This window comes from Puntigrus tetrazona, chromosome 6 (assembly GCF_018831695.1).
Source record: "Puntigrus tetrazona isolate hp1 chromosome 6, ASM1883169v1, whole genome shotgun sequence".
Taxonomy (NCBI): domain Eukaryota; kingdom Metazoa; phylum Chordata; class Actinopteri; order Cypriniformes; family Cyprinidae; genus Puntigrus; species Puntigrus tetrazona.
In genome coordinates, this window is record NC_056704.1 from 10,049,671 (window position 1) to 10,075,063 (window position 25,393).

The following is a 25,393-nucleotide window of genomic DNA, read 5'->3' on the forward strand; positions in this document are numbered from 1 at the left end:
ACAAACAAACAAACCATAACACCAGCACTCTATACTATTTCTATTCTATATACTTGTTTCATTCATTTATTATAAAAAACATGATTCACAAAATAGCTTAGACCTCTATTATATTTATGCTCTACCTACTATTTAGTATTACTGTCAGTCTGACACACGTTCTTTCTGCATGTTTTTGTGCATATCACATGGATTTTTTTTTTCTAGTTCATTACTTGTTATTGAATCTTCTTGTATAATACATTATTTTGTTGTTTGATATGATTTAAGATCACATAAAGCAGGCCACTTAGAAGAGCATCAAAACCCCAGACTGAGTTTGCCTCCATGCGTCACATGACAGTGACTCTCAGTGGTCTTTCAATCATTTCAATCAATCATTTTTATTTATATAGCGCTTTTAACAACACAGGTTGTATCAAAGCACTGAACAGTATAAAGTAGAGGAATACAATGATAGCAAATAAGTGAATATTCAAGAAATAGATGACCAGTGTTGTTACTGTTTATTAAAACTAAAGCTAAAGACTACATTAAAAATATAAATATTAGGTGCGAAACTTAAAGGGATAGTTCACCTAAAAATTCTGTCATATACTCACTCTGAAGACTAAACTGAATAAATTAAAGTGATTATATTTTCAAAACCAGGATTAAACCACATGACGTTGGATATGTTTTTCAACAACTTTATTACCTTTTTGGATCTCCTATGTTTCGATTACCTTGTCTTTCAATGGAGAATCTTAATGAAAATATCTTTTTTTTTTTGATATTTAGGTTTGGAAGGACATGAGAGCGAGTAAATGATGTTTTCTTTTTAGTGAAATATATGTTTAAACTTAAATCAAAATAAGAAATGTTACCTTGAGCTAAAGTACTAAACTGACTGAAACTAAAATTGAAATAAAAATAAGAATTGCTTAAAGCTAAATAGAAACTCAAGTGGCACGTAACACACAGTTGCTAAAATGACAACTGAAAATATAAAAATATATCCCATAAATCAAACTAAAACAACAATGCAGGGGAGATGTAAAAAGACCTGAGGGGAAGTATCTGTTTGTTTGCTTGACATTTGACTGGGGGAGTGTTTAGGAAGTTTAGGGGGAGTTTATTTGTACAGTCAGTGCATGCTGACACCATGAAAGGCCTGTGGGTGTTTGAAGAGAGCTCTCACTCTTTGTGTGACCCCTGTCTTTGACATCTTCAGGCAATGGCGTATAACATGTTTGGCACCATTCTTAGCTTTATTTTATGTTGGCAGCCGATACGTCTCAGTAATAATTAATCCAGTGTTTAATGTTCGCCCAGTTTCGTTGAATCAGTGACCTTTCTTACAGCAGGAAATACTCCAGGAAACTGCTAAATGTTATTAGGGGCCACTTCTTATTTTAGCAGTGCATTTAGCATAAATAATTTGAAAAACGGAGGACTATAATTTTATGATTTAGAAAGCTTTGTATTTTATTTTGGTCTGCCAGAAGTGACGGACAGTATGGATGATTCAGTAGGTTCTCTGTTTAATTTGAAGTATTGAATCCATGATTTTTTACTTTGTAAAAACGCTAGATGCTGATGGATAAGGATCATGGATGACCATTTCTGGGGAGCTGACGGTCATGACATTTTTACACCTGAAATGTACATTAAAAAAAAGTCCATAATGATGTTAAACAATGCATCACGTTTCTTTGGACTACTTTCACCCAGTAGCGGCACACCAGACTTTTAGAGTGAAGAAGTTTATAATGCCATTCTGCCCAAAGAGGGAACTGCATCATAGGAACTAGAGACAAAGAGAGGAAGAATAAAAACTCTACCTCATATTTGAACTTGATGTTTGGTTCAGGATGACCTATAAATGTCAATGAACTGTGTAAGGGGTGGGTGTGTTTGATATTTGGGATGTGTTGAGTGTCCAGATGCTCACAGCGGGCATAACCTTCACCTCCTGCAGACTGTGTCCGCTTGCTTTTACACCAAAACACACACATTGACCCACAGCAGCTTTCATTAACACCTTACAGTGCCACTGGTCAACACACTCCATTTAGTCGCTGGCTGTGACAGGCTAAACCTAGGGAATAGAAGAAACCTCCATGCTCTTAACCCTGCATATGTTCTAAAAAATATTGTCAAAAATTCTAAATCAATTAAAAGCAGCAAATATGGGAATCAATGACAATTTGATTATTTCAAAATAAAAAGATCAATAATAAAAAATGAAAATATGTAATGAAAAGTGATGAAAAGGGTTTTTCAGCCAAGCTTTATGCATAATTTATCCACACATACACACACGGGGCATTTCAGTGCTCTCTATGATTTGCCAGCATGCTTGTTTTCACCTTGCCCTGGGCCTGAGTATAATGTTCATTAAAACCTGCACATTTTTGGGAATCCTGGGCTCATTGTTTTGATTTTCATGTCAACTTATGAACAGGAGATACCTTAGATTTGTCATTTGCCTGTATGTTATTTATTCATCAGATCACTGCCATTTTCAGAATTTCTTCAGGGTCTTGTACCACCCTTTCTATGAAGAACATTTTTTAGTGCATTGTTTTTCTCCCCCAACTCGCAGACACACAGACTTTCTTTAATTAGGTTGCAGAGTGCTCTGTGGTGCTATGGTTGAATGAAGTCGCTGTCACATAGACTCAGTACTGCATACGCACATAAACAAACATTTCCATTGAACTCAGCACAGTAATTGATTATACTGGGACAGCCAGCAGGCTCTTTTTTATTACCTTGTGTGTGGAGTGAACAAGTCAGTATTCCCTCTACAATTATTTTCTGTGCTTGTATTCAGTATTAACAGAGACTACTGGTACTACCACTCCCTGCATCTACAATCATTTACAATAAATAAGGAGATTTTCTGTATTCTTTTCTTGAACATGCCTTGACAACCCTATCAGCAATGCTGAAATAAGCCTTCATTCATGTAACTTATATCACTCTGTATATTATTTTGAAATGCCAATTACTACTTTACTTAACATAAAAGTTCAATAAATATGAACTTTCAAAATGTTTTAAAGTTATCATTAAAAGCATAAGTAACTAAACTAACCCTAACTATAATCTCTCTCTCTTTAAAATAAGACTGAGTTTGTCTATTGCAGCTTTTGACAGTTGAATAATAACTGACTTTCATAAAACATTGAATTCTAGAGGCTTCACCAAAGCTTGTTAAATATAAAATATCTATGAGCAAAAAGAACAGTCATTTCTTTTCTTATTTGTTTTCAAAGCATACTAACCTAGTTCCCTACTTCAGCACACACTAACCTGATATCCTAATCATTACCATGACCTAGAAAGAGAACATTGAAATGTGTACAAATTCACAGCCTCCAGAAAGTTTAAGATACATATTTAAAAAGGGATCCACATTTGTGATTTCCGGTTTTTTTTTCCTGACCTGACTTCCTGTGCATCTGATTCCCTTTTCTTTCCTGTGACTATGCAATCAGCATGCTGCTGCTTTTGTGCTGATGGGATTTGTCTGCAAGCAACTGATTTCTGAAAGATTTTCCATAATTCCTCCATGTTATAAAAACTCTCCCATACACCCCACAATGGTCAAGCCGAGGATACAATTCTCTTTGAACAAAGCAGCTTTTATGGAACTATATTTAAACAACAGTTTAATATTATTTAGCAGTGATTTAAGAATCCTGAAAATGCAGAGGTAGGGACAGCTGAGGCTTTCTCTTTTCTTTTGTGCAGACCCCATGTGAAGACTATTCTTTCATGGGGGTAAATCCGGTGGAATTCAATTTGACTTGCACTTGCAAACTGCAGGGGTTCTGCGTGTGCAGGCAGAAGGGAGTCTTCAAAATCTAAAGGCATAGATCAATCTGATGACCTCAGCAATTTTCCAGTGATGACAGTTATTGGCTAGAAAATGCTGGAGTGAAGTACAGTACTGAAAAGCATCTTATATGGTCAATGGATGCTTCTTTATCAATCAATTTCAACAGTGTTGGGGAAAGTTACTTTTAAATTCACGTTACAATATTATGTTGCTCCCTAATAAAGTAATTCAACTAATTATGTTACTTACTTTTTATGGAAAGTAATGTGTTACAAGAAGGTTTATTTTACGGATCTGCCAGTCTCTTCCACCAGCCAACCACCATCCAGCCAACCACAACGCTCCCAATCACCAGACTACTAATCAGTCACACCTGCGCAGCATTATCATCATCATCATCATCAACACATAAAAGCTCACACCACAGTATCCTCAGTGTCTGGTCTTATTGCTACCTGAAGTGGTTTGCTGCTGAAGCTCTATGTCGAAGCCTATTGTTACTTACTTAGCTCTTGTCTTCTTCCGTTCCAGTGTGTCTCTTGTTCCAGTTCCCTGTTGCTGTGTGTGTGCTCCAGCCTCTCCGTGTTCAGATCAGAGTTGCTGTCAAGACAGAAAACCCCTGTCAGGTCCCAGCCGTTGTCATTCTACACTCCCCAAACATCCATGACCCACCTGCTATCCATCTCCGTGCAACATCTGTATCAATAAACATCATTATCATTTTACTCGCCTCCTTACAGTTTAATACTCTATTAAAAAAAAATAAAAAGCCACAAAGCACAATTGCTAGTTCATCAAAAGTAATTTTTGGTTATTAGGTTGAACTTGATCATTAAAGGTCAGAGGCAAAAAGAATTGTTAATGAACTGGTGTTAGATACATTTGTGTTAAGGTATTTAATTATTGTAATTTTTTTATGAATATGAATTCCCTTAACTCGCTTTACCCCCAACACTGGATTTCAAGCATGGCAAATGGTTTTGGATATAAACTTACATAATAGATCTGACTGCCATTTTACTAAAGTTTGTGAGAACATTCTTGGTCTTATTGTATGTTCATACTTTGTGTGCATGTCTTTTTTTAGTATAAGTATTACCTACGTATTAAAATGACCTCTGATAATCATTACCTATGCTGGGGGAATGACTTTATATATTCTGTCCCTAGTCATATTCATTATGCAAATCTATTGGCCAAACATGTAGGTCTATCAGCTGTTAAACACTAATGCCACTCTGCCTAAATACAGTTTGTTTAGCCGGTTATTTCATCACATCTCTCTTCATTCTTTTCTCTCATATGTTTTTAGAGAGTTCCCTTTTTTGAGTCTGCTTTTTAGAATACTGAGACATCACCGTATGAAGCATAGAGAAGTCTCTTACAGAGAATCTTTCTGGTTTTCAACATGATAAATCTGTGTGAGAAATGTCTTAGCAATTTATTTAAGAAACATCGTTTTCAAAAATAAACGTAATATCTTCACATTTGGGTGTGTGAAGTTTACAAGGTAGAAAAAAAAGCCCAAAATATCAAGTTATATTCACCACATGCTTTATTTTACTCAGAACCTGAAAAATGCCATTATCAAAGCCCATAAAAAATCTTACATACACTGTGTGTGAAGTTATAAAGCACAACAAAAATTTGTTAAAAGAAATATGATGCAACATGAGAAGATCTGAATTTAATGCAGTCCACGTTCTGCTGTAAAAGTTTTTATTATACAGCATGTGCCGTTTTTTGTCTCAAGCCCTCGATTAATTTTGTAAGTGGTGCTCACTGAAGAGCCATATGATCCAAATGTCAGAGATCCTCCTCTGTGGACCTGATGCGTGGAGTTTGGCCTAGTTACGTTTAGGGAGAGAAATGGGTGTGGTTAGACCTTCAAGATCCACCAATTACAACTAGAGAGGGTGAGCTGGATGCCAAGATCTCCAACCTCTGGCTTTGCAGCAAGCGTCTTCTCATTGAATTTCAGGCAGGGGAAGGCCAGACTCTACACTCTAGGTTGTGAACTATTATTTCACAGTGGGCTGTTATATACATTGAGCTCACACATTAACTCAAACTCCACACCTTGATTAAAAAAGGGCTTTTATTCAGTCTGTCCATGTGAATTATTCTCTGGACTGCAGTCTGAATAGAATCACTGATAGTTTAACAAATTGCATTTAAACAAATAGCCTGTAGCCATTGGTTGACCTGTGGCCAAACTCTTTCTGAGAGAGCCCATGAGAAAACATTCCTTTCCAGATAATTAGCTTTCATTCGCTCACTTTTTTCTCAACCATTCTCCAATGTCTCTACATCTTTTTTTTTTTATCAGGAAGCTAAAATATGGCGGTTAACACAAGGACCCTAAAATCAAGCTCAGAGGGAGAGAAAATCGACACCATCCTTTTTTTGTTCCTTCAAATACCAGGAGAAACAAGATACCGCTTTCCAAATGAGATACCAGGAGGAATGCGAGCTGTAAACGTACAAGTGGTTTTGTTTTGAACTTCCCTCAAGAGCTTTGGCTAAAAGAGCTGGATGTAGTTTTGGGTCACTTGTATTAATGTGACATGAAGTGAGAAACTGAAGACAGGTGCGGATGAAGAAGTAATACAAGAAATAATGCAGGACAGACAGTGCGAAAACTTGATATGGGGAGACATACAGTGTGAAAACAAAACAGGTCAGATGACAAAAATCAGCAATATGTGTCTGAGTCAGCACATGGCTCAGTTTGTCTAGTACGGAGCAGCAGGTGTACGTTATTTCATTAATCTGGGCTTTGTTTGTGAGCAAATGTCTTCAGGGATTATGCTGCTGGGGTCTCATATAGTCACAGGGCTTAGAATGATAAGGTTAACAGGAGAGTTCACTAAAATTATTAGCATTTAGTTCTGAGGTCCATCTCATTTGTTTTTCGCAATTACAGTTTCACTTAATCAGAGATGGCTGCAGGCCTTTTTGAGAGAAGACATCTTTCCAAGTCTGCAGTAGTGCAACACGACCACAAATCCAGTTTCACAATGAATCATAGGCAATGCGCAAACACAAACTGGTCTCGTAAGAAAGGAAGTGAGATTGTGAGGTTTGGTACTTTTGTGATGTGTTGCAATTAATCTCATCTCCTCCAACTTCCCCTTTTGAGACCTTTGTTGTTTTATTTTCATCTGTTTAGATTTGAAAATCATGAATATTTTTCAACAGCCCCTGTTAGCCGCTCAGCTTTCAAACTGAAGCGCTCGTTACCTCAGCGACTAGGTGTACCTGCATATGCAAATACTTTAAACAGCAGCTCGTGTGCAGCTTTTTCGGCTCCGCCCACAAGACCTCCCCTGAAGCCGGTTGCCTGACAACAGCCATTGAGAGATTGAGAAGGGGAGAGTAGGCGTGGCCGAAACCAGCGACCGCTGTCAGAGCTTCTGTGAGCGTGTAGGGTGAGGGTGTGTGGTCAAGCGAACCTGAGTCGAGAAGTGCGCTTGCACAAGTTTGAGAAGCTGCTTTATTCACGCGAGAAGTACGCGTTTGAAAATAATCAGCAGAAGGATACTCTCCTTCTTCCTTGGCCGTGGATTACGGTAGTTAAGGACTTCAACGGGAGCTTTATGGTGGATGGGACCTCACCTGTTTGATTTTGAGTTGGACGGCATCAGTGGATATTAGAAGTGGACTGTGAGGAGAGGAAGAGATCATGGACGCTCTGTGAGAGACAGGGTAAGAGGAGCTCTTTACATTGTGTGTGAGAGAAGGAGGAAAGGAATATAAGGATGGATGTCAAGGGTTTCATTTGTTGCTCACTCGTTACATTACATTACATTTACTTGTTCTGTTCTCATTTTTGATATTTCTCATACATGACATCCATTACTGCCACTAATATGCCTAGCCTGTGTGATCGCCCTGCAGTAATGAGATTAATTGTTAATTGAGGGCACCTGGCATAAACCTAAAAGTCATTTATAGCAGCAGCAGACATAATCAATATGTAGGTCAAAGTATGTGTCACAGTTGATTCTGACCCTGGCACAAAAAAAAGAGTTACTGCATATACGTGATGTAAAACTGACAGTAATCTCAAAATCTGTTTTAACAAATGTAGGTCTTAATCATGTAATTGAAGATAACTGTGTTCCTGAAGCACACAGAATGCACCTCATCTGGTATCTAGATCAGTTTGGGCTATGATAGGCCATTTGAAATGCGTTCCAAGTGAGCTTTTTAGATATAATTTCAATATCACTGAAAATAGATGTCAGTTGCTTAAATATAACTGAAACGCCTACAAACACAGAATTTCCTTAGAATTGTAGTTGTCTACATCGTAGCCCCCATAGAAATATTCCCATTACATGTTGGATAAAAAAAAGTAACTGTTTTGAAGTTAACTTGTTAATGGAGGCATGTAAATGTGTTTGAGACAGTGTGGCGGCCCTGCTGTCCCTATCTGTCATCTTCCTGACATTTGTTATATCACCTGTCCCTTACCCTTGCAAACGGTCTTTCTTTTTCTCTCTCTCTGCTGTCTCAGTTAGTTTGAGTCCGCTAAATATAGACACGACAGGACCAGGGGCTTACTTGATTTTAATTGCCCACTTGACTTTCCACACACTTAACGCATGGTGTAAAATATTCACGCACCAACCTGCATAAAAATGTCTCAAAATCTGCCTGAACTGAAATTTTGGCAGTTGATATTTTCATTAGCGAAAAATTGAGTTTGATTTGTTTAGGACTCTTCCAACATTTATTCAACATGTGATATAAAGCATCAGATGTGCTTTGAGAAATAGTAGATGTTTTGGCTTTGACCACTGTGTTGTTAGAAGTATTTTCTTAAGAGATTCCCTTAAGTGTTTGCTGTATCTTTGTCAGGATATCTCTCACACAAAAGAAGGGCTTGAGTTACCACTTTAGCACAGTGCAGGTTTCGATGCACTTTACAAGCTGCGCACCGGAGTCTAAACAAAGATCAGCTGTATTTCTGAAAATAATAAATCGATGACTGGCATAGCAACCAGGCACAATCTACACTGCGCACATATACAGATGCATATAGCAGTCTAAAGTAACACTGTTTCTAAATATATATTTGTTTTGCCGATGCATTAAATACACAGTTTAAATGTGAGAATGATGCATTTGGGAAGTCCACCTGGTCTTGGCAGGGAGTTCTTGATATCGACAATACCATAGTTTTGTGTTTGTCGTCTTTTCTTTTTTGGATTGCAAAAACTGCAGAGCATCTCAGGATGGTGACTCACTGGTTCCTGTGCATCAGCTCGGCCCTGACAGATCTTTCTGTTTTTTCCTGGGTGTGTGTGGGTGTGAAGCCGTCTCCTCAGTGAGTGAGAAATATGAATCAGTAGATACATTATACTGTAATCATTACAAAAATGGAAAATACACTCGTCACTTCTGTTCTAAAACTGTGCCGATTCCAGATTTCGAGTATGTAAGAAAATACCGAGATGTATATGTGGCAATAGACATTATATTTTACGTGGCAGTTAATTCTAACGCATGACCTGAGCTTGCCTGTTAATGCCAATGTGCCAAAGTGCCTCTTGGGAATCCTCTCCCTGTCTCCTAAAGTGATTCTACAATTAGCTGAAGAAGCCCTGAATCAGTGCTCTGAATATCCTCTGTAGATCATACCGTGTTTCACTGTAGTCCCTCAATCAGTTATCACAACAATCAGTTTTTCTTAAATCTCTAAAAAGTATAATAACTGTCTATATAAAAAAGACGTTGACTTTCCTTATTCTAATAGATATAATAAAAGATTAATTACTTGACTCTAATGACTTATATAAGGATTATATTTAAGATGAAGGGCAGCTAGTTTAGCTGTGACATCATGCTACCTCCTATAGGTCATTCAAGTATTGTCCAAAGAGTTTCTGTTTTTACAGCTGACAAATAGCATTCCATAGAAATCCCTAGTAACCACTCCTCTGAAAACACCTGAGCCTGCTTTGGGCCGAATGGTACGGTCCGGTTCTGTACAGACTGCGGCATCCGCTTGCGATTCTGAAAAAGGCTTATTAAAAAAATACCAGTTTGGCTTGGCAGGATCATAAATTAATTCATTCGGTTTTTACTTCCAGGTTTGCATTTTACTCCAGTAAATATTTGTATGTGAATTTTGAAATTGTACATTTCTGTATTGGGACGTACCTGAATTCTTTGGTTACGTAAAAAGCTGTCGAATATGAAATGAAAACGTGGATCAAGTTACAATGGAACTTGCCATTAAACAATCCATACGAAAGTTTATTTATTTTTTTTATTTGATTACTATGCATTATTGCACTAAAGCAATTATAAACTAATTAATGAAAGAACGGAAATGTAATGTAATGTAATATATGAAAGAAATCAAGCCATTGGAACATTTACAATGCACTGAGAATCATTCCATCTATCAGGTAAAAATCTTAATCTTAAAAAAAAAAAAGAAGTGAAATTTACTCGCATTTAATTTCAGTTCATATTAGAATTTTACTTGGAAGCATACAATTCCGTGTAGTCAGCTTGAAATGTAAAGGTGTATTAACTGACCCCTTGGATCACTCCAGGTAAGTTACTATAATGGGCAATGGGAACTTTTATTTAAAAACCTCCTAGTTCTTGAGATATAGTAACATCTGGATAAAGTCTGGTGGTTAATCTCTGACAGCATCTTCAAGCAGACCCAGTCGCCTTTTCACAGACTAAAATATTGATATAAATCCAAGGTGAAATCATCTGTTAACTCTGTAAATGAATGATCTTAAGTGTTTAAAGAATGTAAGCACTATATGGGTAGAGTCGTCGCACGTTTAACTTTTGGGTGAAGATAGTAAAGAGGCCTGGTGACAGTTGCTATGAATTCTCTAGGCAGTGAGCAGTTAAATGGAGCTTGTGATGATAAGCCGTTAATAAGATGGAAATGAGAACAGGACCCGCGGGGTCTTTGGTTCAAGGGCGGACACGGGACGTCACATTCGAAAGGTCTATGAGACCCTGATGTGCACTATTGATTCTGTAGCTGTCTTTAGCTGCGCCCATTCTGCCCTGAGCGAGGATTATGTTTTTATAATTTCTCCTTGGAGATATCGCATGAGTTTACCTTTCTAGCTTCTGTTTTTTTGCAGTTCATGTAATTACCTGACGAAACCAGTTTGTTGTTTTGGGAGCAGTGTTTCAGCCTGCGTGAAACAGAGACTTCTCTAAGAATGATGTAAGAGGTGGAGAGCCTCGTCATTGTTAAGCATAATCTTCCTTGTTTTACTTAATCCTAGTATTCTGTTCGAATCCATTTTCTTATTTCCCTTTTCGCGCTTGCCGGTTTTGAGTCATTTAATAATTAGTTCACCTCTTGCTTTCTGTCTAAATTAGATCACGCTAACTATACTTGTTCAAATAGTTAGGCCCCTTTTAGTTTTGCTTACTGTATTCGTGTAACAGCTGCCCACAGTGGCCTAAAAGCTGTTTGCTGTAACCAATTAAAGTATTATATAGTGGGTGGTATGTTTGGGAATTCTTAATGCATCTAAGTGAACTGGACGACTTTGACTAGACAACAAGTCATTGCTACTTCACAGTGTCTCAATACTTAACATTGTGTTTGTGCTGTAAATAGCTTCAGATATTGTACTCGGTGACAGCCGGGAAAATCATGAGATGAGAACCTGAAAGATGTCTAACCATGCAGTAAAAAGTATTTAGTCTTAGAATACACATTATAAATCCACGTCACGACAAACAATTGTTTTTTTGTGTCCAGTCATGTCATGGTCTCCGAGGTCCACAAAGAACATGTTTTCAGACAGCATGCCTTTTCAGTTTTTTGTATGGCATATTGTCTGAGTAAGGGATTACATAATGCCTTCAACTGACGAGTGTTCTCAACATATGAAAAATATTTTTTTGTGACCGTTAAAATGATTTTGTAGACCATCTATTGAAAGAGGGCACTGCACTGTGACATTCTATTGCCTTGTACACATGCATGATAAAGCAGTCAGCATGTGCATGTAAGATCACTTTCTAGCCTTTACAATGGAAGTTGGCACCGTTTATGTAAGAGCTTTCTGCAGGGCTTTGAATGTCATTTTTCAAGTTGCGGCGAGTTGTGTGCATTTATAATCAGGTGCTCAAATATGCTCAAATATGCACTCGTACCCTTCTGTCAGGAGACAGGCTAGGATCATATTGTGGAGGAGGAGATCTATTCACAAGTATGAGGGCACACGATTACCTACGTTTTGTGACCCGTTTTCATTTTGTCCTATGACACAAAATTTGAGAAAAGTGAGTGTTTTGTGCATTAAAGGAGGTTTTCGTTGGTGTGTGTGTGTGTGTGTGTGTGTGTGTGTTCACTGCTTGGTGTATGTAGGACCGCTCACTGTTCAAGCAGCCTGACCACACACTGGCATTTTGTATCCCTGCCCCCTCATGTTCAGCACAACGGAATACTAAAGAGCTCTTTTTTTCTTTCTCACACACGCACACCCACCTGCTGTGTGCTCAACTTACAAAAGTGACTGTTAGTTGTAGAGCCAGTTTGGTAAACCACAGAAGCATTGTTATTAATTTAAAAATTGGGAACATATTACAATTTTGCAGTTCTGTCCATTGTTTTGCAAAGTAGGGACATTTGTGCTTGCCCCATTTTAGCTTTGTAGCTTTTGTTTTAGTTGTAGTTCTGTCATGTTAAAGCTTCCTTTATTATTTCGTCTGTGTTCTGAATTTTTTTAGAGATTTTTTTTTTTTATTGTATTAGTATGTATTTGTAAATACATCATTTGTGATAACCATGAATAATATGTTAATCACTATATTCCAAAAGGTTTTAATGATTTTTACTTGATAGTATAATATTCGTTACATTTATATGGTATAAACGGTATAAACTTTCTTTTAAGAGTATGAAATCAGTATGAATGCAAGGATTACGTAACAGTGGCTTTTCTCTTCTTTGTCACTAATATTAATACAATGTAAAATAACTGAACAAATGTACATATTTACAGCTTGTGAAAAAAATGGCAGACATCCGTGCATTCATATTTCCATAATTGCTCCTTTTTTATGTAACGTAGGTTGGATGTTATGTGACGGTTCTAAAATGATGTATTTTGCTTTTGACAGTACAGTGAGGACAGTTCGGGCTGCTATTTATCATGTCCGTTCAGGAGTGCCCAGAGAGTTTGATGCTTGAGGATGAGGAGGGTGAGGAAGGCAGAGGGGTGGAGAGAGAGTCGGACAGAGACAGTGCAGTAGACAGCACTCTGTCGTCAGAGATATCGGATGGAGGGAGAACTGGAGAAAAAGAAGAAAGGATTGGGCTTTGCCTCCCAGATGAAAAGTGAGTGCTTTTATTGTTTTCTTGCGCACATATTTGTAAATAAATCAATGAATTGAATAAATATTGCTTTTATAAATATTAAGTGGAAAAAAATAATTTCCATTTTCTCTTTAATTCCTCAAGGTGTGGTCAGATGTATAACCGCTCTGAGACTTCTGATCACTCTACACGTTCATCTGCCTCATTAAATGAGGAGCAGTTTGAGGACTATGGAGAAGGAGAGGATGGAGACTACAATCCAGGCAGCCCCTGTCCAGACGATGAGATCCGCATCAATGGGTGTTCAGATCTGGGCTCTTCTGTGTCCTCTAGGTGTGTGTCTGTGTGTGGATTCCAAACGCTGTTGTTGTTGTTGTTAATATATTTTTTATGGTTTTTTAAATTTTTTTTACATGTAACAACAGAACTGTCTCTTGCCTGTTTTCAAAGGGATTTACTTTCAAGTGAAAGAATGATTAGTTTAGAAATCTTTCATTACACAACATTTCTTTCAGTATGCATATTAGTGACCTTATTAGTGGATTTTTTTACTCAAATTAGATTTCTTACTTTCTCTTTCTCCCTACTGTCCAAAAGGCTGTATTTGCCATATCTAATATGCAAATCGGATTACAAATCTGGTCATGTATCATAGAGTGTTCAGACAGATGGTGTTACAACATTTCATAGCTTTCTCTATCCAAATATTTTTCTTTGGAAGTTGCATATATAATGTGCTCGGCTGTCGAGGCATGTTTGAATAGGCATGACACTTCTGTCCGGGAGATTTTTATTATACTTGGCTTACCATGGATTCTCACTTTTTTGTATTATACCTTTCTTAGTTTTCAGTACTGTACAGCATTTTTTTCTACATTCTGCTTACCGTTTTTATTGAATGCTTTCAGAACGTGTTTGACCTTGTCTCCGTCTCTCTCTTGCTCTCGGTTTCCTCCAGCGCTGGTCAGACTCCTCGGAAGATGCGCCATGCTGGTGACCAGATGGATGTTTTTTGCTCTCAGTGTTGTAAGAGGGTCAGTCTGCTCAATGATCTGGAGAACAGGCTGAAAAACCTCAAAACCAACAGGTACCGCATAGACTACAGTTTACAGCCGTTATAAAGGATAAAGTTATAAAATGACAAAGCCCTCTGGGTTTTTATAAGCTGGGTGTAAGCTCATCTTGACAAAGAGGTAAACCTTTGAAATAAGAGTTAAATGATTATTGTCTAGTCTACTTTCTCTTGAGCGTCCCCTCACATCTGAGAAATAAACTTTTAGTTGCTTGGAGTCCACATTAGAGGCACTGTAAGAGGATTAGTTTTTATTAGTTCTACATTGTCTTCCTGTGGGCTACAATAGATAAAATTACAGCAGGTTCCTCAAGGAGATAATGTGGGTTTATGAACACAACTGAGGTGGAGGAGCTTTGATATCTTGCTGCAGTCTCTCTGCACCATTAATGATTCACTTCCTTTTCCATACATCATTCAGCCCACCACTTTAGAGCCCATTAGAGCTTTATTAGGCTTCGAGAAGTGAGCTACACACACATCCACACATCTATTTGACTTGGCGCTTTCGTCTCTCGTATCTCTGTATCATTCTCACTCACATCCACATGAAACGACAAAATGACAGCAGGCAAAACCTTCTGAGGCCTCGGATACTTTTCTTGTCTTTCCTTCATCCTTGACAATTTCCAGTGAGTTTGCTTTAACATTTTTTTTTTTAATTTTGAGAAGGCTTGCAATTAGATTTTTATGTTAACCTCTCAAAACAGAAGATGAAATGGGAATCGGATCAGATGGACTAAGAGATTTTGGGGAAGAAAGTGTATATTATAGAAGGGAAAGACAGAAAAAAGACGGGATAGGCTATGGGATAGGGAAGAGGAATGAAAGCTAAATGCCTTGTCAGCAGGCAGCTTCAAGAAATGCATTAGTTCACACCTCATTCTGTCACTGCTAGAAAAGCTATGTCGGCAATAACTCTGTGTGTGTGTGTGTGAGAGAGAGATAGGGAGAGAGAAAGAGCAGGAGAGAGTTGTGTATGAAACCTGTGTGCTTTCACACAAAAATTAATATTTTAATTCTTAAAAAGGAAACTTAAGTACTTTAAGTATGTTTTATAGTTCAGCTATGTAACATTGTACGCTTTGTAAAGGTTGGAGGTATGAGAACTGATGTTCATGTCAGGGCCAACACCTAATATTCAAATATGTTGTGTACAAATGTCCAAAAATAGAATGAAGCCTGAATCTAAAAAAAAAAAAAAAAAAGATTTTGAACTGCTATTTAGTTAATTGTTGTACAAATCTTTTGTTTCGTATTATTCCTTTTCATAACACATTTTCTGCTTGAATGTAATATTGAACAATGTTAAAGTGTTTAGTGTAGCATTGGACAAATTTCAGTCAACCATTTAGTTCTGTTAAACAATTTATTATAGACGTATGGGAAATATTAACAATAACTACAAACCATGCAAACCTCATATACAAGTTTATAATGTTTTACTGAACGGTTGTTGAAAAAGATTTGTAGCTGTTAATATGTCAAAGTTGTAATTAGCGCTTTGTTTTCCAGCCCGAACAGAAAGATCTCCAGCACTGCATTTGGAAGGTAGGTCACTCCGGGTGTGTGAGGTCTATGTGTGTGTGTGATATTCAGTACTGTGTGTGTTTCAGACTGTGAGCCCCTCCTGTGGTTGAATAAATGTTATATGAAGCTGGGATATCAATATTAAGCCAGCAATATTAAATACAATTTGAAGACGGCTTGGGAAAGGAAGTGAGATGGTTTTAGTAAAAGGTTATAGGAATAAAAGTTGGGCAACTATGGGGCAAAATGCCCCCCAGTAAAACAAAGCCATTTGCTTTGAACATTTACAACAAAATCAGAGCACATTACAGTTTTAGCTTAAAATTGAAAAAATGGTCAAAATATTTTGGTTCAGCCAACTAGCTAGATTACATTTTATGGAAAAACTAAGAATTTGATGTTCAGAACAGAATAAGTGCAGTAAATGCCCATCACTGGGGGCGTCCCTCTCTGTATCCTGCTCCATCGATTAGTCAACTGAAAATTAACAATAGAATAGAAGCACATAGAAATTGAAATTCTAAATATGACCCGTAACTGACCTCAGCTAGGTTGCATCAAATCAGAAATGTCCTTCATATGCGCATAAATGAAGTGTAAAATCTGTCTATTGTGATAATCAATCATCAGTCAGTCAATCACTTTGTTATATAGCACTTTTGAGAATACATATCGTCTCAAAGCACTCTAACAGTATCAGTTAGGAGAATATAATGATACGGACACCATATAGAAGATAATGACAACACAATTGACTTTTTATGGCTGTAAAAAGAGTGTCTAAATGTGTCTGTAAATGTCTAAAAAGTGTAAATCGTCTTGAAAATGATGAATTGATTTTCCATCCTAAAATGTTATGGTTTGTGGCATAGTTAGGGTTATGTTGGATTTGTTTTTATTTTATTATTGAAGATGTGCAAATAAGTTATTCTTGCTGAATGATTTTCAATAGAAAGAGCTTAGCATTTTTGTGGAAAAAAAAAAACATCTGCATACAAATACAAAACTTACACACTTAGTTTAACAATCTTTTCAAGAAACCCCTATAAGCTATGGATCCCCCTGGTTGGGAAGCACAGTTCTAAACAGTTTCCTTTGTGCTTAATTGCAAGAATCTGATCAAATGTTGCGTGGGAGTGTAAACACTGGGTGGCAAAAATTGTGTGGGTGAATGGCAGTTTTTCTTGTCCCTTTGGCAACCAGTCTCCTATTCTAAATCACCACGAGACGAGATGAAACTGGCCTGCCGCAGCTGACCCGAGTGTGAGAGAGAGTGAGAAAGCAGAACCACAGAGAGAGACAGATGTGTGTCATTTATATAATGAATTCTCCCGTGCAAAGTCATTGCTGCATTGGGAATGACACACGGCAATAAAACAAAGCGACAAGCAAGACCTGACTCTGCAGAAGAGTTACGTGAATGTGTATTTGTGTACGCGCAAGATTACGGCTCGGAGGCGAACGCATGTGGGACGAGAGGACGGTGCGTGCATGCGCATGCCCTTGTGTCTTAGACGAGAGCTGTATGGTTCTGTGTGGGTGGGTGGACTGGATCGGACACTGCACCAGCTCTCACAATGCCTGTACCGGTCAGTCCCTCCTCTCCCTCGTTACTGCAGTGCTCCTAAAGATGCTCAGACATGGAATATAGATTCATAGAATGGGAGAGTGGTCTGCTGCAGCGATGCAGCATGGGTAATGTAGTTTGCCAGTATTGATGCTGCAGTGTAGTCCGAGCCATGCATAGGTCTGACAGAGAGGTAAGTGGGACGTTACTCTCGCAAAATATATCTGTCAGCATGGGATCTGAATGCTGAGGTTGCACAAACTGAACTGGAATGAAACGAAATATGTGATCGTAATGTTATCGTGATGTCTTTTATGATTCTTGTTGAGATCATCTTGTTTACGTGTGTATTTTGGGTCCAACAGGCAGCTGCTCCACAACAGTAACCTCAGCAGTAGCAACGGCAGCACAGAGGATTTGTTCCATGACAGCATTGACTCCTGTGAAGCAGACATCACTGAGAAGGTACAACCCCTCACAGCATACTCGCTCACTTCCTGAACACAGCATCTCCAATGCGGTCTATCTTTGGAGTGTCTTATTAAACACATGCTTAGTCCTGACCTGCTCTCAGGAAATCACATCCGTATATGTAAGCTTCTTAATGCAGGGGGTCACATGGGTCCACATGATGCTGATGACAAATTGGATTTTGTCTGTGTTTAGGTGTGCACTTGTGTTCCAAAGGTTGATTTTAATTCAACTAGCCGTAACAGATTTCTGATTTGAAAAAAAAAAAAAAAACTTTTCTATCTCTTCATTGTCTGTCCACTATTGAACCTCCTCAGCATGCAGTGTCTAAACATGCACAGGTGCAAAATTGTTTACATTTCATTTTTATTTTATTTGAAACAGGATCACTATAGCTTTGTGCACACAAACACTTTTCAAACTTTTAATTCTGCAACAGCAGTGCAGATTATGTTTCAGTGCTGACAGTCATTCAGACTAAACTGGTTCACAAACGACTACTAATTCAAAAGCTATTCCGTGAGCGATAGCAAGATTTGCATATATTCTAACTTTGTTACAGGTGAGTTACTTGGACAAGAAAGTGACAGAGCTGGAAAATGAGATTCTTATGAACGGGGATGTGAAGTCGAAGCTGAAACAGGAAAACATACAGCTGGTTCACAGGTAAATTGCTACTCTCACCTGCTCTTCAGAGCAAGATCTTTTAATTGGAACTATGTTCCATTCATAGGTATTTGCATACATGTCAAACAGGATTCTTTCAAAGTGAAGCCTTTGCATTTGCAAAAGTGGGCCAAAATATTCACGATGATGATGAGGATTGTGCTCCAACAGGATTCACGAGCTGGAGGAGCAGCTGAAAGACCAGGAGACTAGAGCAGAGAACATGATGGAAGAGGAGCTCAGGAGACACAGAGAGGCCTACAGCCGACTGGAGAAAGACAAAGACACACAGATAGAGCTGCTCACAAATAGGTCGGCTCATCTCAAGACTCTTTTAAAACAAGAACATTTTTTATAAATCTAACGAAACGCAGTTAAAGAAAAAAAGGCTTTTGGGGTTAAGAAAAAGAAATATAATTCTGTGTTTTGAAAACAAATTAGAATTAGAATTACATGTGTTTGTCTTGGTATAATTTCATTGTTTATACATGTTTTGGATTGGAAAACATGATGATAATGATTAAAAAAAAAGGAATAAAACATACTTATTTTTGTCATGCAAAAATGCAGTATAATGTTTTTTTTTTCTTTTTATAAAGAAGTCTGTGTTAGACAGAAGAGTGACAGCTGGGCTACTAAAGAGACACTTATTGTTTATTTATTTAATCTTCATTCAGAATTTTTGATTTCTTTTGATTCTTAGGACTATAGAGCGACGGAGGTTTATTCCTAAAGAGAATGATGGATGGCTTGTTTTTGTTTAGTTATTTTTTTTATTTTCACTGAACAGAGTACACCAGCTAGAGGAGGAAAATGGAGAGATGGCAATAAGCATGAACAGACTGAAAGCCCAGACAGATAAACTGGATGAGGTAAGGGATAGATATATTCTTTTTAGGAGAAAATCGACCATTGTGATTTTGCGTGAAGGAGATGCAAATGAGGATGTGTGAATGCTTGTAATGTTTAAATGTCTAGAACCGAATTAATTCCTTATGACTGTTAGTCTGGAAAACCTGTCTGGGACTTCTCTCTCTTTGAAAATGATGAAAACTACATGCATCTTATCATTTTCAGAGGGGGAATAATAATAACAATAATCTACTATCAATCTATACTATAATCTACTAAGCCTTAACACATAAGTAATGTAATATGTATCTTAGTTATAAATAAAATGAGAGAGGTTTATATGTATGTTACAATGTCTTTAATGTTACATGCACGTATATGTATGCTTAAAAGTAAGCACTGACTGTATGCATAAAATTGTTTGTATGTGGAAAGGAGAGGCAGAGGATGACAGATAAGCTGGAGGATACAAGTTTGCGGTTGAAGGATGAGATGGATCTGTACAAGAAGATGATGGACAAGCTACGACAGAACAGAAATGAGTTTCAGAGGGAAAGAGATACTATGCAGGAGGTAGGACCGTGTGCTGAAGTTTCCAGAGAACAAAAATGTAGAGTACATTTCAGAAAGGGCAGCGAAACACAGTACAGTTATTCTCTGTTCAAAAGCATAGGTTGGCTACTTGGGTGTCAATTGTTTTATGATGTAAATTTTTCGAGATGGAAAAAAGTTGCAGAGCCGGGTTCAATGGATTGGGTACAGCTACATGTCAAACACTATTCTGTTTACTGGTATATTATAATAATACATTAATTTAGTACAGAGCTGCCTTTGTTTTATTCTGTCTAAAGGCTATACAGCAATTGCGTAATTGAATGTCAAATATAAAATATTCATGTTATCAGTTGAGTAGTTTAGTTATTTTCCTTTTTCGTTTGTGTTTAGCTAATCGAGGACCTTCGGCGAGAATTGGAGCACCTCCAAATATACAAGCTGGAGGCAGAGAGAATGGGGCGTGGCCGCAGATCTTCCATTAGCCTATCAGAATACAGCACTCGAACACGTGAGAGTGAGTTGGAACAGGAGGTCAAGAGACTAAAACAGGTGAGAGAGATGGAAAGCTGGTAATTTGATCTTATAGCAAGTGTATCACCTGTGACGGAGGCTACGCTAGTTCTGTGTAGTCAGGGCTTTGAGAAACTAATTATTTTCAATTTACACACAAACTATGCCTATATTAAAAAATATATATATATTTATTTAAAAATGTTCTTTCTTGGAATTGGATGCGATATAACTGGAACAGTGTAAACATTTTAAACAGTCTTTACTTTTTAAAAGAAAGCATCAGAAAACGATGATGCCAAAATAAACTTTTGTTAATCATCTATTTCTTATTGAATCTTGTTTGCTCTGTGTACACGCAGAGGAACGTTACCAGGGACATGCCCTTTGACCTCCAGCAGCTTGTGTCTGCTCGGGCACAACTCTGTCAGAGTCTGATGGTAAACTGTAATTCCTCTGCAGACTTAATATCATTTAATTAACCACTAATTTGTTCATTCACAAGTCTATTTTCAGATGATCTGCCAGGCTTACTTGCCTTCTCATTTAACATCTAATATTGCCACACTTTTTTTGTAAGTTGTAGATTTTGTAGTTCCATGTTCCTGTCAAAAGAAGGAGATAACTACACAATACCACAGAAGTAATATTTAATATCTACAATATGACTTCTTGCCCACAGCGGAGTTAGAGCCATGTTTCTCAAAGCTTTTTGTTTACATGCCACTCTAATTTTCCATTTCCTGCACTCCACTGATGCTTCAGCGTTAAAAAAACACTCCTCACCATCCATCGACATACTTTGGAGTGATACAAATAATAAAGTATACTAAATATGAGCAGACTTGGACACTAACTGTAGTATGAAGAAATATGACTAGTGCAGTAAACATTTAGTAGTGTTTCTTCTTGTGGATGTTTGTTATAAGAAGACATATTTTCTTTTTCTGAAGTCATTCATTATCATCTCAAACCATATAATTTCCTGCTTTCTTTTGCCAACAGAAGCTAACCAACTCCCTTGTTTCAGTTAACAAGGCCACAATAAGGAAAAGGAAAAGCAGGATAACTTCTTTAGGGGGTAAATTGTAACTTGTCCTTCTTTCCTGTCGCAGGAGAACCAGAAACTGAGGGAACAGAATGAAGATCTAAATGGTCAACTTCTCAGTCTGAGCCTCCATGAGGCCAAAAACCTGTTTGCCACCCAGACAAAAGCACAGTCTCTGGCCATGGAGATTGATCATGCGTCCCGTGACCAGGTGAAGTAGATGACTCTACTCTGCTCTGAATATTTTAAACCGAGTATGATGCACTGATAAAACGGAGTAATGCTAGCGGAGGTCTTTAAATATAAACCCATTTTAATGTGTACAAGTCAGCAATAGAACACCAAGAAGGATTATTGTTCTGAAAAGGGCCTCTGGTACTATGTACAACATAAACTAACTAAGGGAATGCTCACACACGATTTCTGACAAAAATAGCTTTGTGTGAGGAGCAGACCAGTTTGTGATTTGTGTCTGTGGTCATCTTGACCCTCTCAGTAGTTCTCATTGAAAATGTTCTATTTTTGGCAAGCCTTCTGTTTATCGGAAGCTTATAATGCGTTGACTGGTTTTGTAGACCTGTCCAATACCATTCTAAATTTGTTTCGATTCCCACAGTTGATGGAAGCCCTCAAGGAACAAGAGGAGATAAACTTCCGACTCAGGCAATACATGGACAAGATCATTTTATCTATTCTGGACCACAATCCGTCTATTCTGGAAATCAAAAACTAAAAGCCTGTCATAAGCTGTTTGGAAAGCCGACCGTGGATCTGGAGCTCCCCCTGAGGAAGCGCTGAACCTCAAATGACTTGTGCCTCTGAATGCACAATAAGAACAATGTGCTGGTGTTTTGTGCACCTTTCTCATGCTACAATATACTGGTGAAATATTTCATGCACTTTTATAGGGCATTTTTTTGCTGCTCTGTACAACACAAGGGAGTTTTTCACTGGAATGTCATTATGGTTACTGAATTGCACCAACTAATATGTGAATGTATGACACTGGATGTTCACAGAGTGTATGTGCATTATATGGACTGTGAATGTTTGCTGAGTTTGCACTAGGGATGTGATGAGAGGCTGAACGATGGGAAAAAAATTACTTATTTGATGGCCATCCAAGCCTGTCCCATTCAGAGTTGCTGAGTATCGGAGAAAAGAGATTTTTGTGGGTGTAATTGTAATGATTTTGGTCGGAGAGTTTTTCGACTGTCTTCCTATTATAAATGGCATGTGAGGGAACGATGTAAGGAGAGACTAATTCGGAGAATAGAGAGGTAATTGAAACTCGAACTGGAACTTGATAACACTGCCTGTTGTAAAAGAAATCCATTTTAGAGCAGGGCGATGCTCTAGTCTGTGATAGCGATGCGACTGTTGCTCATTCTGACAGTACGTGCAGTATGTGTGCTTCAAAAGTGAAAATTCAAGAGGCCGAATGTAAAATGTCGTTGTGAATGTAACAAACAAGTAGTATTTCAGGTTATTTATGGGCTTTAGCGTAATAGTTTAAGACTTGTCTGTTCATCAGCTTTATCAGCAATTCTGTTCTTAATAGCCTTAAAAGGACTTGCACTTGTTCTTCCAAACTAAAATATTAATTTAAAATGGCACGATTCTTGAATTTTCTACAATGTGATTTAAATACAAATAAACATCATATAATACAGGTCTAAAACGCAAAGACAACATCTGTATTCCGGTCACAGGAAGGTTTCATATTTCGAATGTCAGATTTTTAAAATAGTAATTTTTTTTAAAGAGTATTCCTAAAAGTGTCCATCCACAGTTCCACATTTCTCTTTTTCATTCAGTAGATTAATAAAAAGTGATTGATTGACTCCGTGCTAAAATAGGCCTACATTAAGTATGTGATTCTGTAGTATTTCCTTGTAGTATTTGTGTTTTTCACTCATTAGTTAAAATCTCAAGTAAAACCTTTTTTTAGTCACAAATTAAATAATCGCTGAGCTACATTACACTTTATATTTGTGTGGGATTTTTAAAGACTTGTACCACTCAGTTTTTAATTTGTTTCTCAGTTTTTCAGTTTATTTTGTGAATACTTAATTGTAGTCTGATTCTTTCTTGCTCTCTATATGTATGAAGGAGGCTCTGGAGAAGGTGACAGTATTAGTTTTGCTTGTTCATGAGAGCGACTAACTCCGTGGCTCATGATGTCCCGACACGCTTCAGAAAAGGCTATCTTTACGCTTGCATAAAATGTACATTGAATTTAATTTTCTGCATAAGATCAATCTGAAATGCCTTAGCAATACTTAAGACTGTGGGCTTTTTTTTCTGTTTCAGATCTAAATTAGATCAACATGCATAAAGGCATTCACTTTTGCATGACAGGTGTTAAAGAATTTTCAGAACTTTGAATATCTAACAAACTGATCTTTTAAAATAAAACCATATAAAATTCAATGTGTGGCTTAAAGGGTTTGGTATATACATGACCCTGCATTCAAGACTGACACAAAAATGTGCAAATATTGAAATTTATATAATATGAGAATTAATCCCGGTGAGATTACATCTGGCAAGCAAAGAGAAAGAATCATAGGGGCATGACACAATAGGTATATTCCAATAAAGAAAAAAACAAGGGAAATCAAAGCAAATTATATTGCAAACAACATAAGAGCAATGAACACTTGTCACTTCCTGTTGTCATGTCACGCTATAGCCTGCAACAATTTACACACACACACACACACACACACACACACACACACACACACATATATATATATATATATATATATATAATTGTAGTAAAAGGTATGCCTAACTTCCATTGATTGTTCAAGTTATATTTTGTATGTTTTAACACTAAGATGATAGTAAACAAACCTTAACGGCCGTACTTTACCATACGTCAACGTTACCCAACATAGTATATTACTAATATACTACATATATTGGCATTTATATTTATTAAACATCTGCAAGCCACGTTACTTCCGTTGGCTGTTAATCTTCGTCACTATAATTTCCCGCTTCATGCTATACTCGTCAAAGAACATTAAACGTAACACGTATAAGTTCAGAGTGGCCAGGCCTCAAGGCCTTCTAGTTCTCAGTGAGCATTACCAAGAAAATGCCGAGTAAGATCATGTGAAGAAGAGCATTTCAAAGTAATCAGCGCTTGATGGCGTGGTGTTTGCTTCGACCAATCGAGGGCGCTGCTGCAGATTCAGCTCGTGTTAGCTTCATTGTTTTACTCTGGTCTTACTCGAGGAAGTTTTAGAACAGAGACATCTCGACCAGAGGGAACGACCGTCTCAGATCATCACCCATCATTCATCATCATATTCCTGATTACGAGCAACACGCCGTGAGTCTATATAACTCTACAAATCATAAGCTCGGTAACGATGACAAAACGCAAATGAACCAATGACAGAGTCTGATTCAGGCTTGTTGTTTGGCATAGGGAATATTTTTGTTTTGTCACACAAATGTAACTGAAATAAGTATATTTAATTTCATCCACGTCGCGACTTTAACAAGACGTTAAACGAGCTAAAGTTAATGACGAGGATTCAACTCTTCAACATTGTTTTTAATTATTAAACATTTTCCAGTGCAGCAGTTCACAGGACATGTTGACCAGATGTTGGTATTAACTCTACACAGATAAAGAAATCATAATAGAACCCATATTGCATTATATTTAATAAGGTGAAATAGGAGTAAAAAAAAAGTATTGAACACACAAAGAAAAAGCAGTACGCCAAAGCAAGACAACAGTTGATTTCACTGATTGGTTTAACCTCCTGTTTGTGCAAATAAGAATCAGCCAGGTTATTGCAGGTGGATTAGTTAGAAAAAGTCTTAGCCACCTCTGAATGGTGCTTTGATGAACCTGTGTTGTTAAAAGCGCTATATAAATGATTGATTGATTGATTGATTGATTGAATGCAAATACACAAACATCTCACAATGGGTAGAGGCAA

General features: G+C 37.5%; 1 protein-coding gene across 3 annotated transcripts; it reads left to right on the forward strand.

Moving 5' to 3' along the window:
• The first annotated feature begins 7,227 nt into the window (after positions 1-7,227).
• On the forward strand, positions 7,228-23,858 carry rab11fip4b (RAB11 family interacting protein 4 (class II) b). 3 transcript variants are annotated; one of them, XM_043242119.1, is made up of 14 exons: positions 7,228-7,537; positions 12,964-13,175; positions 13,299-13,487; positions 14,113-14,241; positions 15,742-15,777; positions 17,689-17,788; positions 18,357-18,460; positions 18,632-18,772; positions 19,251-19,332; positions 19,748-19,885; positions 20,258-20,416; positions 20,740-20,817; positions 21,493-21,636; positions 22,042-23,858. In XM_043242119.1, exons 2-14 carry the CDS (start codon positions 12,991-12,993, stop codon positions 22,156-22,158), a joined length of 1,602 nt encoding a protein of 533 aa, XP_043098054.1. In that variant the 5' UTR covers positions 7,228-7,537; positions 12,964-12,990; the 3' UTR covers positions 22,159-23,858. The 3 variants fall into 3 exon arrangements, with proteins under 3 accessions (XP_043098054.1, XP_043098052.1, XP_043098055.1); XM_043242117.1 differs by having other exon boundaries at positions 7,229-7,537; positions 12,959-13,175; XM_043242120.1 differs by lacking the exon at positions 20,740-20,817 and having other exon boundaries at positions 7,230-7,537; positions 12,959-13,175.
• The last annotated feature ends 1,535 nt before the right edge of the window (positions 23,859-25,393 follow it).